Source organism: Hermetia illucens, chromosome 2 (assembly GCF_905115235.1).
Source record: "Hermetia illucens chromosome 2, iHerIll2.2.curated.20191125, whole genome shotgun sequence".
Lineage (NCBI taxonomy): Eukaryota > Metazoa > Arthropoda > Insecta > Diptera > Stratiomyidae > Hermetia > Hermetia illucens.
In genome coordinates, this window is record NC_051850.1 from 22,487,802 (window position 1) to 22,501,950 (window position 14,149).

The window sequence follows — 14,149 nt, forward strand, 5'->3', positions numbered from 1 at the left end:
GCAAGTGACCGGATGAGCTCCGAGTGAAGAAGAGAAATTGAGAGCTGGTGAGGAGACCAAACAAGGGATACCCCGCGAATTCGCTACAGAATTTAATGAAATCCTGGATTTTCAAAACTTTCGTCCGGAAGTGATCGTTGCGTTTTTTGAACAATTTATAATCGAGAGCTTTTGTTTAAATAATTGAAAGGATAACCACTTCGTCTTAAAATGAAAAATCTAATCCTTTTGCAGGCGTAGCGTAGTGTAGCTTAAATCGCTGCTAATCATTGTGGGTGTTACGTATGTTTGTGCTGAGACGGGCAGTTCATAGTGCGGTTATTCAAATATTTTTTTAAGAAATCAAATCCGATATTTCTGTTGTTGTGTATGTCGTTTTGTCTGGCTTAGTTGTAACCCGAAAGCCAGGTAATGCTAACTTTTCTGATAATGCCAAAAAAGATTTTTCATTTCTTATATACGAGGGTGGTCTCAAAATTTTCCGACTTCAACGTGAAGATGAGAGCACTCGTCATTAAAAGATAGGGAATGTGGTCGCGCAACTATTGACAGATGTTCACCAAAATTTTAGTCATTTTGTCATCGTTTGACTGAGTCGATGTGAGTGTTTTTGTGAAAATAGGAAAATCGAGTATCGAGCTGTCATTAAATGTTTGTTTTTGAAAGGTAATACGCAAATCAAAGATGAGTTGGACGCTGTATACGGAGGCTCTGCACTATCATTTACCACCGTGAAATTTTGGGCAGCTGAATTCAAACGTGGCCGCACAAGCTTGGGATGCAATGAACGTTCGGGTGCTAAACGACCGTCGAATTAAAGTAAGAGAGATAGCAGAGGCTGTGAATATGTCAAAAGAGCGTGTTTGTTGCATATTGAATGAAGATTTAAGCATGAGAAAGCTGTCCGCGCGTTTGGTGCCGCGTTTGCTCACGTTAGACCAAAAACGTGTTCGAATGAGTGTTTCTAACGCTCTGTTGGCGAAATTTAGGCACAATAAATCGGAATTTTGGCGAAGATTATTTACTGTAGATGAAACTTGGATACACCATTATGCGCCCAAAACAAAAATGCAGTCAAAACACTGGACTGCGAAGCGGGAATCGGTTCCAAAAAAGTAAAAACTGTTTGTTCGGTTGGGAAAGTGATGGCGACTATTTTTTGAGATAGTCATGGAATTATCTTAAACGATTATCTTCAAACAGGAAAAATCATTACAGAAGCATACTATATATCATTACTCGACAAGCTAAAGGCAAAAATTCCGGAAAAAGGCCAAATTTGTACAAAAAAAAATCTGTTTCACCAAGGCAATGCGCCGTCTAACACTTCTGTGGTTGGTATGGCGAAAGCCACGAATTACGGTTTGAGCTGTTTGGTCACCCTTCTTATTCCCCAGATCCAGCCCCAAACGACTACTTTTTGTTCCCTAATCTAAAAATTGCGCCCTGAGGACAAAGATTTCGGTCAAATGAGGAGGCTATCACTTTCGTAAACAATTATTTTGCAGGCAAAGACACCGAGTACTATTTGGACAAGTTAAAGAAATGGGAGCTTCGCTGAAGAAGGAACTATGTAGAAAAATAAAAATTAATTTAAAGAAAAAATTTGTTTTATCATTGTTGGGTGGGAAACTTTTCAGATATGCCGATTTCTTTATTGTCTCCATACAGTTGAGAAGGCATCAGTCACAACTTTGTAAGAGCATTTTTATTTAATGTGCGAACGCATGAATTCCTGGTCGGAAATACTTTCAGTGGGGAAATTTAAGTAACAAACAATTCCTAGAAACTTACAACGCAATTGTGAGATGATTTTGTAGTAGTGATATTCATTTCTACACATGTTTTCATTGAAGTGTATGTGCAGCAAACAGCATTTTACATTCATCATCATTTAATTATGTTCCGGGGTTGTTGCCAATGGTAATAGCGGCAGAACATACTGTGGCTCTCAAATCGCGTGATTGGTTTTGATGGGGTCATCACGTGGCCCACATTCTTCTCTGCAAAAATCCGGATGCCAGATCACTCACTGTTTCAAACTTGTTTTATAGACAACAATCGATAAAGGGCTATCATCAATCACCGATTGAGCAAGCTGTTGTTGTTGTTTAATAAGTTTAGTTACGGGTTTTAGGGTTATCGTCATATTAGAACTTTCAACTTTTCGGTGTTTAACTCTTAGCACACACGGACGGAAACAATATTTTTGTAAGCAAATCACGATAAATGATTGCGATTTACATGTACACATTTCAAGGACATCAAAGGTAATCAATAAAATAAGCAGAAAACATTAGCGCAGACCATTGCATTTGCGTTGCCGCGCTTAATAGACGCGATTCCGTGATGCTAACTTTCCAACCAGTCGTTGCAGTGTACAATGATTTAAATTCAATTAAGATTTACAGAACCACTATACCACCAGCGAAACAACCCTGGGAAGGAAAACGCTTTTCCAATTGTTACCAAAAGTATGTATCAATTGCTTAAAGGGAATTTGGTCAATTCTTGCAACTTAATTGTTATACACCAAGCACTTCTAATTAATGTACAGGAGATGACTTCCAAGATGAAACTCATTAGACTTCATATGTATACAAAGACCGTTTATTTGTTCTCTTTCATAAGTAATCATGTATGTATATTACGTTTTGTATTAAAACTTTCCATTAGCAAATCTGACAAATGTACATTTGTGTATGTATATCCTCGTAAATATTCTACAGTTTAAAGTAGGAGAAAAACAACGAAAATAAATTATCATTTATTTTCCGCCGCATCTTCGCAAAATGAACAAAACATATTAGAAATAAAATAGGTATTACATAAATATCAAATAATGATTAATTGAAATAGCCTAGCGTATTGTGTAAATGTGATTCAGTATTCGCATGGAATTAGTAGCTCCATTCCTCCTCACTTCGACCAAACCGATATATTAAATTCGAAATAAGAATTAAAACATTTTGCAGGAGAATTGCTACACCGGGCCAAGTTTCCACTTTATCTGAAATGTAAATAGAAAAATAGTAAAAGTATTTTCCAGTAAACAATGTGAATTTTATATTTAAATAAAAGTAGACATTGGGAATTTTGTATTATGAAGGTCCAGGTCTAATTGCAGAGACGGGCAATTTTGGCTCACTAAATTCAATCTTAACGAAAAGCTGCAGACGGAGAAGGATGAAGGCGAGTCTCCCGCGCCTAAAAACGGGACAAATTGTACCAACTGGTCCTCCAGGTTGGGGGTTGGGTAGGGCTGACAACCCTACACGGAAAACAACTTGTTACGAAGCCACAACAGGAGCCTCGGACAGGACGGACTTTAAAACGACGGACCCGGCAACGACAACGGACAAACGATTTGCGCATTTTCTCATGGAACGTGCGCTCCCTGTACAGAGATGAAGCTGATGAGCAGCTAGCCGATACCCTGTCCCAATATAGGGCTAATATAACAGCGTTACAAGAGATGCGATGGACAGGGACCGGTTTCCTGGAGAAGAACCACTACACCATATATTATAGTGGTCATCCAGTAAACCATGTGCTCGGAGTAGGTTTCTTCGGCAGCCAAAAAATGAAACCTGCTGTTATCGGCTTTGAAAGCATAAGCGAACGGCTATGCACTCTGCGCTTGCGAGGCAAGTTTAGAAATATAAGCCTCATAAACGTTCACGCCTCTACAGAGGAGACTGCAGAGTCGGAGAAGGATACCTCCTACGAGGCAGTAGAACGAACCCTCGAAGCCTGTCCCAGATATGATATCAAAATCATAATAGGGGATTTTAACAACCAAGTAGGGAAGGAGCCCGTATTCAGGCGATACGTTGGCTCCCATAGCTTACACGAAAAAACAAATCATAATGGATTGCGGATTATTCAATTAGCAGGGTCACACGAGATGGTTGTTGGAAGTACCTGGTTTGCGCGGAAAGCGGTCCACAAACATACGTGGGCCTCTCCAGACGGGGCCACTTTCAACCAAATTGACCACGTGTTGATCGAACGCCGCCACCTCTCAGCCTTGATGAATGTCAGAACATATAGGGGGGTCAATATAGACTCGGATCACTATCTCGTTGGCATGGTGCTCCGAGCTCGAATAACAATACCACCTAGAATCCCCTCTGACAATCAGGTGAGAATGAACACTGAAGCCATCCACAACACAACCCTCCGCGACACCTATAAGAGGGAAATGGATGCCGCAACAGCCACAGTCAACAGAGGACCTGGAGATGAAGCATCAACAAATGATCTTCACAATCACCTGAAGAACGTTATCATGGATACGGCCACAGCATACTTGGCCCCAGCCGCAAAAGGAATCGGAACGGCTGGTTTGACGACGAATGTAAGCTAGCAAAGGAACGGAAGAATGCCGCATACCGAGTAATGTTGCATTCTCAAAGAACGCGGGCACGCGCAGAAACTTATCACGAACTCCGTCGAGCGGAGAAGCGACTTCACAGACGGAAAAAGGAAGCCTGGGAGAACCAACAAGTCTGTGAGCTAGAAAAGTACAGGGAGCAACCGCATCAGGCGTGCAAGTTTTAGAACATCGGCGAGTTGGAGGTCCTGCCGACTGAAGACGACGGACAAATAATGCCACCACCAAGTTTAGGAGAAACAGTCCGTGCAATTCATCGGCTAAAAAATCATAAGTCGCCAGGAGCCGATGGAATTACAGCCGAATTGGTTAAATATGGAGGCGACCAGTTACATCAAGTGGTTCATCAACTTGTGCTCAAGGTATGGGACAGCGAATCAATGCCTGACGATTGGCAACGAGGCATTATCTGTCTCATACATAAAAAGGGAGATATCGCACAGTGCAGCAATTATAGAGGTACTACGTTGCTGAGTACCATCTATAAGATATTCTCCACTATCTTGCTAGGCCGGATAGCCCCATACGCCCAGAACATCATTGGCCCATACCAAAGAGGCTTCACTCCAGGCAAATCAGCAACAGATCAGATTTTCTCTCTGCGGCAAGCGATGGAAAAACTGTTGGAATATGGCAAACAGTTACACCATCTGTTCATCGACTTTAAAGCCGCCTATGATAGCATAGCCAAGGCATGAGAGAATTCGGTACCGCGACGAAATTAATAAGACTGACTAGGCTGACCCTGGCCAATGTGCGAGGTCAGATAAAAGCAGCAGGATCACTCTCAAGACCATTCGACATCAACAATGGTCTACGACAAGGGGATGCGCTATCATGCGTCCTCTTTAACCTGGCCCTCGAGAAAGTGATCCGTGATGCTGAGGTAAATGCAAGAGATACGATCCTCTTCAAGTCCACCCAACTACTGGCCTATGTTGACGATATCGACATCATGGGAAGAACCACCCGAGACGTACAAACTGCTTTCATCCAGATCGAGCAAGCGGCGCGAGATCTTGGGCTGCACATCAATGAGGGCAACGTCAGCACCGAAGACGAATTAACCAACAACATCAAACCGCACTGGTCAAACACGAAGAAGAATAAGGATAGGAGAATACAACTTTGAGACCGTTGACAATTTCTCCGTGCAACAGGAGCATTCCAGACAAACTAGTGGCAAAATGTAGGAATTAAGGCCGAAGTCGAGCCTACTAAATATGTATTTTGCCACCGATATTATTTCTTTATCCTATAATTGATTGGGGATTTTCGTACTAACTTGGCCACACCCCATATAGAAGTTTAATAGAATACGATATTACCCCTTAAACGGTTCACACATCAAGACATGGATTTTAGCCAAATGGTTCTGGATTAAGATAAAAAGTCAAGAATAGTCAGATCTGATAGTCTCCAATCTGAATCAAGGGACAGAATATTATATACGTCAACCAATTTGCATACCTTGCTAGCACTGTCTCTGTTCGCGGTGACTCGAAACTTGATGCTTTAACAGTACTACATCCGACTCCGCTGTTTTGCCCCAAATTTGAAAAACTAACCACATCAACACCAATATCAAGTTGAGATTGCGAGCAGTATATATACCGCAACTGTAACTTGAAAGCTCCTAGCCTTCGTTAAATCATGTCATTTAAGGTACAGGCTTTGACCGCACACAATCTCTAACGAGGAGTTATACCGACCCATTATCCGGATACACTGTAGGCCTACCAATTAAAAAGTGGTAATGTCACTGATGGAGAAATTTACTAGAGTGCACCTAATTGAGCTGCTTTCTTTAGCCGATAGGAGCATGGTATTGTGTAAAATGCTAATGTAGTTTTCTTTTTGTCTCATAGAAAAAGAATTTATTTTCGTCTGTAAGCAAGCGTCATGTAAGCCCCGCTCAACAAATACAGGGCAAGGACCAAGAAGGGAAACAAGACCGTCATCGCATGGACGCCAGAAGCCGAGGATGCCTTCCAAGGATGCAGAGACAGCCTAGCCGACGCCGTACTACTCGTGCATTTTCAGGCCAGTGCCCTCTTGAGGCTTACTACCGGTACCTCCGATATCGCAGTCGACATAGTCTTAGAGCAACAATAAAATAAACAGTGGCTCTCCTTAGCTTTTTATCAAAAGAAACCCTCCGCCCCGGAAGCAAATTACAGCGCGTACGACCGCGAACTTTTGGCAATTTACTGCAGCGTCCATCACTTCCGTCACTATCTAGAGGGTTCCGAGTTCTTTGTGTTAACAGGCCATTAGCCGCTGACAAAGCTTTGCCGCGACAACAGCAACACCTCGGCTACATATCTCAATTCACAACGGACTTTCGTTTCATTCCATTCACTTTCCCGTATCGAAACCATCGAAATGCCTGCCTTCATCAACGAAGATGAGCTGCCCCATAAGCAATCCCTGGACACGGAGCTGCGGATCCTGCTTTGTAATAACACCAGAAGCTGATAAGCAAACGCTCCGGTCCATATAAGGTCTTTAATGTGTCTCTTGGATGTTTGCGTCCCTTCGTCCCCGAATCATTAGGCAGGAAAATATTCGACGTTTCCCATCTACCGACGCATCTGAACTGCCGTTCTACGTGCAGAACCATCGCAAAGAAGTCCGTGTAGACTGGAATGAAAAGAGACGTCTGTATTGTATTGTATTTGGACCCACGCTTATATACCATGCCAGCGATCGAAGATCTCTCGCCATCAAACGAACCTGCTCCAGACGTTTCCGGTACTCGATGAACGTTTTCAACACGTCCATCTAGACATAGTAGGTCCCTTGATTGTTTCACAAGGTTTCAGGTATTGCTTGACTGTAATCGATCGGTTCTCCAGGTGGTCTGAGGCGAGTCCAATGGCTGGCCAGACTGCAGACTCCGTGGCAAAGGCCTTCTACAACAACTGGAATACAGGCTACGAAACGCTTCTTACAAGTCGCTAGTCTACTTCATCGGATGCGCTAGGTCTAGGACGTCACCTTATCACATCGCGTCAAATGGAATTATCGAACATTTGCATCACGCATTTGTGCGCCACCGTCAAAACCCTGCCCATCTATTGGAACTTCGTTTTAGCTGCAAGGAGGGTCTATGTGCTTCTTGCGCGTAGATGCTCTACGGAATTATCCTGTCGCTCCCAGCAATGAATCAACGGGCCCCCACGAGTTGCTTATCAATCTGCATAACGTTATGTTTGAAGTCCGCCCAGTATCGTCAACCCACTGAAATCGACAGAGACCCTTCGTGAATAGAAAGCTTAGCACATGCGCTCACGTCTTTCTGTGCGTGGATGCCTCTGTCGCCGCTCTACTCTGGACCACATAAAATACTTCAGCGTCTGGCGGACATCTTTACAAGTCGACGTGAGACCATCGACGCAGTGAATTGCATATGCAAGCACGCGTTCTTCAGCAATGACTAAGCAACCTAGCCCTATCAACCCTGCTCCCGTCGGCACAAGGACACGGGAGGCACGTCCAGCTTAACAGCAACAGCAGTGACACCCAATATTGGAATGTCACTCAGGAGGGAGTATTGTACCGACCGGTGGTTTGTGCGCTCACCACCAGGGGCGTGACATGTTTAACAACGTCGCACGTATCGACCAGTGGAACTGAAGCAGCATTGGCGTATGCCGTACCTAAGGAGTCAAGAGCACAATAGTTTACTTCAGAAGGTTCACTTTGCCCATCAATATGGAAGTAGCACATTGAAAGTAATCGCCAATATTGTTCGAAAGTTTTCATCCACTCGTATCCCCGTCACTGGAGTGAAGTGCAATAACAAATGAAGAACTCCACAATTCAGAAGTGCCAATGAATAATGAGAAAGAGAGACAATTCCATTACGGATTATATCAGGCAATGAAATCTACTATCCCAAATCGGCCGATCAGATACATAGCGTAGAACGAAGGCGGAATAGCGTCAGTTTCTTGAAAAGTCTTATATAAGATAACAGTCTGGTAAATTAGATTACGATGGTACACGTATTCACATGACTGCCACTATCTCTCTATCTCTATCCACTATCTCAGACCATGGATACACCATCGCAGGCGAGCAACTAGATTTGAGACAGGCAGATATTCTGGTGATTTCCATTATCAAAGCCGACCTTAGTCAGAAATGAAAACTGAAAAGTTCGTTCTTATCAGATGAAGAATAATGCTTGATTAGGAAGAAATTTTCTGAAGTTGCAGTTTGTTCCCCGATAAGCTTCCATTCAATTGAATCATATTTTACGGATACCAAAACATTACGAATTAATTCTTAATCAGAAACCTACTGAAGGTAGCATATAAACGCCCACAATTCCGTCGTATTTCGAGATAATTGTTCATTAAACATTCGCTTGGCCATTTTAGTCTATAAAATGTTCCAAAGTTCTGAAGATTTTCCACCGCTGATGTACTTGCTTGAGAAAAGTGATCAGCGAAGCGAGCATTTTAGAAATCGGCGAATCAAAGCGTTGCATAGACACGCAGTCGAATTGTGTAATAGAAAATTAACTTGAAGTTGCGATCTCGAGATGACGTTCCGAGGGGTTGGTTGTACTGCTATTAACATAGTATGCTGGTCCCAAGCCCAGGTAAAGGAGGAGGATTTGAGGTAACGTACTTTGAACTATTTTCAGTAGAACAAAAATAAAATGCTGAGACCAGGGAAAGAGGTAAATAAAGTATAGTTAGAGTTATTCCACTATGATAAATCCTATCTGATCTCTCTTGGTAACAGGTCCTGCGACAGGCCGACCAAGAAAATGCATCTGCGGATTGATATCTGCGCTCTGCAAGAAACCCGATGGTCTGGTGCCATAAGCTACGACTTAGAAAGCCAACGCGGTAAAAATGGCTATAAACTTCTATTTTGGCACCACACGCACTCAATACGGTGTTGGCATTGCCAGAGTGATGCCATTAAAGAAATCGAACCATTTGATGATCTGCTGATTATGCTCACCATTATATCGCACGTACGCACCACAGACAAGTCGACCTGATGCCGAGAAAGATACCTTCTGGCAACTTCTCGATGAAAAGACTTGTCACGTGCCTGCTGACGACTATATTATTGCCGGCGACCTTAATAGTCATGTGGGTGAAAAGGCAGACGGTAACAGGTGCCATGAGGGAAAGGAGTTCGGCGCGCAATGAGGGTGGCGAGCGTATAATCGATTTTGCGGACACCCATGACCTTGTAATTATGAATACATATTTCATCAAACGATTGTCTCATCTTCCTACATTTTATAGTGGGAACAGTAAAACGCAAATCGACTATATTCTCATAAGACGCCGACATTTTACCACTGTCACTGATTGCAAAGCCGTTCCCTATGAGACCATCGCACCTCAACATCGGCCATTGATTGTCGTCCTACGAATCAAGCCACCGATAAAAAAGCATGAAGAATGCACTGGCCCGCCGCGCATTAAATGGTGGAGATTTAGTGAGAAGAAAGAAGAAATGATGATGACTTCGAGCAGATTTCAACTGAAAAAATTGCTCATCCTCTACTTCCACAATCATTGCCGAAGTTTGGAGCAGTTCCACCTGTCAGCGCAACTGAAGTCGAGGAGGCAATAAAACGAATGAAATTGGGGAAAGCCACAGGACCAGACGACATCGCATCTGAGCTCTGGAAAGCGAAAAGCTGGGACGCAACACTGTGGCTCAGTGAATTCTTTAACCGGGTTATTCAGGAAGGAAGAACACCATCTGATTGACAAGAAAGAACCACTGTTTCAATATGGAAAAAGAAAGGTATTCTAGCAGAATGTTCAAATTGCCTTCCGATCCGGTTACTTACCCATACCATGAAGATTTTTGAACGCATTCTTGACAACCGTATTCGCGAAATCGTTGAAATAACCGTGAATAAAGCCGGATTTGTCATGAACTACTGACATAATACACGCTGCGCGGTTACTCATGGAGAAATACCGTGAGAAGTTTCGCCCTCTTTACATTGCATTTCTGGATCTAGAGAAAGCGTTTGACCGTGTGCCACACGAACTCATCTGGTATGCTTTACAACAACACTTCGTGCCAGAAGAACTCGTGCGCTGGGTTCAATTGCTCTACCACGATCCGAAAAGTAAAGTTCGAAGTATGGCGGGTGTATCAAAACCGCTTCGTGTCTCTGTTGGAGTTCATCAAGGAAGTGCCCTCTCACCACTCCTCTTTGTCCTTGTTATGGACACCGTCACACGGGATATCCAACGTCCAGCGCCCTATACACTGCTTTATGCAGATGATGTTCTCCTAGCGTCCAATAGCAAAATGATGAGCTTTTCGAGCACTTTCCCAGCAGTGTCAAGCATACATAGTGGGCGGTATGAAGACGGCAATTCGGGGTCGCCTTTTCCTTTATGGATCAACGCAAGCCTCGCCACCTTCCAACGAGCAGGGAAAATGTCCTCTTTCAGGCAAGCGTTGAATGCGCCGACCAGTAGATCTGGCCGATGTTGAAATACCAGTTTGTATACCTCTGCTGGAGTACCATCGGGTCCTGGCGCCTTCTTGCTTTTCGTAGAGAGGACTGCCTGCTCCAACTCTTTTATAGAGAAAAGTGGGTAGCCCTAGAGTTTGTGTTCACCACTTCGAAAGCAATGTATTGGTGGTCACTCGCCGAGAAGTCTTCCAGAACTCGCCACCAAGGTTACGTCTGGAATGCTTCCCTCGCAGCCCGGGCGCCGGAACGTTGGGGTGGATCCAGTGTTTAGAACTACCAGTCCTGTTCTCGCCGCCATTTACAGAATTCGTTTCCCTCTGGAGGCATGCCCCATTCAAGTGCCCTAGCATTGAAGTTACTCCCGACCGGGATCCGCCCATCAGTGCCTAGAAAGTCCGACATCGTCTCATTCGGCGTAAGATAGACACTAAAAAACGTTATCCCTGAACACCGATCCAGTCGTCGCATTATGGTCCCTGCATAGGACGCAGCTTTCCTTTTTATTGCTAGTGTTCGCTTTATGGCCTGCATGACCGCATTTACGGCATGTTGCCCTTCTGTCAGGTCCTCGACAGTTTGCAGATGTGTGCCCATAATCCAAACATTTGTAACATTTGGTTGGGGCGGGCCGGATTCGTATCCTACACACTACCCAACCAATTCTTATTTTCCCGTTGTTTAGAAACTTCCTCGTGGATTGCTCGGCAACTTCCACCACAGCGAGTTTTTGGCCTCGGTAGTTCGCAGAGGTGATACCAATCCGGACATTCGCGTTTGATGGCCTCTTCTACCTCGTTCTTTTCTGTGAGACAGTGAAGGTCTTGGATTTCCAAAGAACACTTGGGTTTCAGGCTCGAAACCAAAGATTTTCTCCCAGGAGCCCCTTGACTGCTTCACAGAACGTGACTTTATTTATAGTCTTTGGGCCTAGGTTGACTAAGACTCCGCCACCCTTCGTTTTACGAATGGAAGACACATCTGCGCCCCTATCTTCGGGTTTAATCTTGTAACGGATTTCACTGTGGAATTCCGCAAAAGTCTTCCCTTCCGTCGGCTGCTTAATAAGCAAAGCTGGCGGTCTAGTCCTCCTTCGTCTCCCAACCTCTTCTTTTGGTGCTCCGTCCTTCGTGTCCGCCTTAATTTTAGGCAGAGGTTTTTCTGATGGTGCGATATGTTGTTGTTTTTGTTCCTCTTCGCCTTTTTCTTTTGAGCCCTGGAGAGTACCTGTGTGAAGTCTCCTTCAGATGTCCCTTCCTCCTTTCGTTTTTTACCAAGTTCGCTCTGTAATGGGCCGTCAGCGATCCGTTTGGTACTCGTGCTATTCTCGTCGGGAAGCGCGGTTGTTTCTGCTTCCTGCGGATTTTGTCTTATTTTCCTTGTCCGCCTATAGTATGAAATCCTGTTCAGGAGCTCCTCCAGTTCCATTAGCCCGTTTTTCACCCCTTTGCTGACGTTTTTCTGTAGGAACGTCGCAGATCGCATGCGCTTCACAACTGCCGTGCATTTCTTAATAAGTTTTTCCTCTTCAGCTTGCGCCAGAGTAGTCGACAGCCCTCCCCCTCGCACTCGGTTTATATTCCAAATCATTTGATTAGTTTCGGCAGTATCCACTGTGCCTCTTTCCACAATTATAGCACTGCGTGGTATGGTCTGGGTTCCTTTCTGCGTTGCAGGTGCCGCATCACTTTGCGAGTCCCTCTCTTCGTCTGTGCGTCCCGATGTCTCGTCGGGTATTTCAGCCCTTGTTGCGTCCTTCGCTGGGCATTGGGGCGAACGGCACATTTTCGTGCTGCGAATAAGCGCAGCCAGCTCACTCTCCACTTCCACTACCTCCTCGTTTGGTTCGTTCTTATTCTCCATTTAAGTTGTTTATCAGCGCATCGTGTACAAGGGAGCGTGCCGCAATAGTCAGGAACGGGTATACCCTCAGGGACAAAGCCCCTACCCCAGGTCCATGAGGCCTAACCTACGATCAGCTGATCCCGGAACTCACGGACGGATCAGCGCTCGTTCGGGGCAACGGGGTCTACTAATACCGGTTCAATGCACACTACCTGACCAGGGCCCCGAAGGGAGTTGTCGACTGCTCCGGGGACTCCCAGTGTGTCCCGGCGTGTATCGGTCATTAGCAGTTCGCTCTTCACGGAAAAACTTTCTCGAGGCTACTATCTAGGACGCAGGTATTATGCCAGCTAGAGGGTCAGAACTACTTGCTCGGGCGACCCGTGAAGGATCGTTGACGATCCCTGAGGGCTAGCAACTTTAATAATATACGCAGAGCAACCCGTCTTGTCAACTAACAGCAGAGCAAATATTCTTAAAATTCAAGCGGACAAATCTGCGGAGACAAGTCAACTACTCACCTTTGCTTGTGAAATCAGCAACCATAATCCACACGGAGGCAATAATCGCCGAGAATCCAAGCATGAAGCCGATGAGCAGCCAGATTTTTGCCAGGTGAGTTCTCGATCCGAAATTGTCTTCTGAGAGCTGTGAAGGTGGCAAGTGTTAGAACAAAGGATACACTGCAATATCCAACGACCTACATGACTATTTTTCACTGTGTTGACCATAAAAAAGCTAATTGTTCCCACGACTCCGACGATGATCTGGCCCGCATTCAGTGCTCCCGGGTAGCACGCTAGCGTGTCGATAAGAAACCACCATCCCGCGAAAAACTGAAATCAAAGTAAACGATTAACACTATGGACTTTGCCGCAACTATCTCCTTATCGCGTCCATCTGACATCACAATAAGCTAACGCGAATGTAAACAAGGAACAGCAAACAATCAAGTATTCGAGCCATGCAAGAAATGACTCATGGAAATTGACTAATTCTGGAAGCATTCTTCAAAATTACCAACAATCCGGCCACTATCGCTGAGATTTTATTTCGTGAATTTTCCTGGGAAAACCACTCGCGCACATTATCGAGAGCGGACATTTTCGGGGCACTCAATTTATGGAATTTTTTTGACGATGGTGCAACAACTCGTAGACGGACAGAACGGTACAAAACAAATCTAAGTTTTCGTCGTATTCAGCAATTTCCAGGTAAATGTCAATATGACGCCGATTAGTTTGGCAGATCGAGGATGTTGAACCGTTCAATGGTGGAGAAGCTGAATAATGATTATTTGAAATTCTGAATCGGTTTTTGTCCAGAATTGAGTCGATACGAATATTACGATGAAGCAATCTACTACGGAAGCAAATGGAAATGTTTTAGGCAATTTCTATCTCTTTATAATTAGGTGTGAACAATTGTGGAGA

At 44.4% G+C, this 14,149-nt stretch overlaps 1 protein-coding gene across 1 annotated transcript; it reads right to left on the minus strand.

Moving 5' to 3' along the window:
• Positions 1-2,588: 2,588 nt before the first annotated feature.
• Positions 2,589-13,937, minus strand: LOC119650109 (transmembrane protein 50B). The gene is made up of 4 exons (XM_038052632.1): positions 13,737-13,937; positions 13,421-13,552; positions 13,238-13,364; positions 2,589-3,010 (listed from the first exon to the last, which is right to left on the minus strand). The coding sequence occupies exons 1-4, from the start codon at positions 13,818-13,820 to the stop codon at positions 2,901-2,903; spliced, it is 453 nt and encodes a 150-aa protein (XP_037908560.1). The 5' UTR covers positions 13,821-13,937; the 3' UTR covers positions 2,589-2,900.
• Between the last annotated feature and the right edge of the window lie 212 nt (positions 13,938-14,149).

Excerpts from the sequence above, each read along its gene's own strand:
- LOC119650109 (XM_038052632.1), bottom strand. The coding sequence starts at position 13,820 with ATGTCCGCTCTCGATAATGTGCGCGAGTGGTTTTCCCAGGAAAATTCA. Across the intron at positions 13,553-13,736 it reads CGATAGTGGCCGGATTGTTG|TTTTTCGCGGGATGGTGGTT; the intron begins GTAATTTTGAAG and ends CTTTGATTTCAG. Across the intron at positions 3,011-13,237 it reads TGCTGATTTCACAAGCAAAG|ATAAAGTGGAAACTTGGCCC; the intron begins GTGAGTAGTTGA and ends TTTACATTTCAG.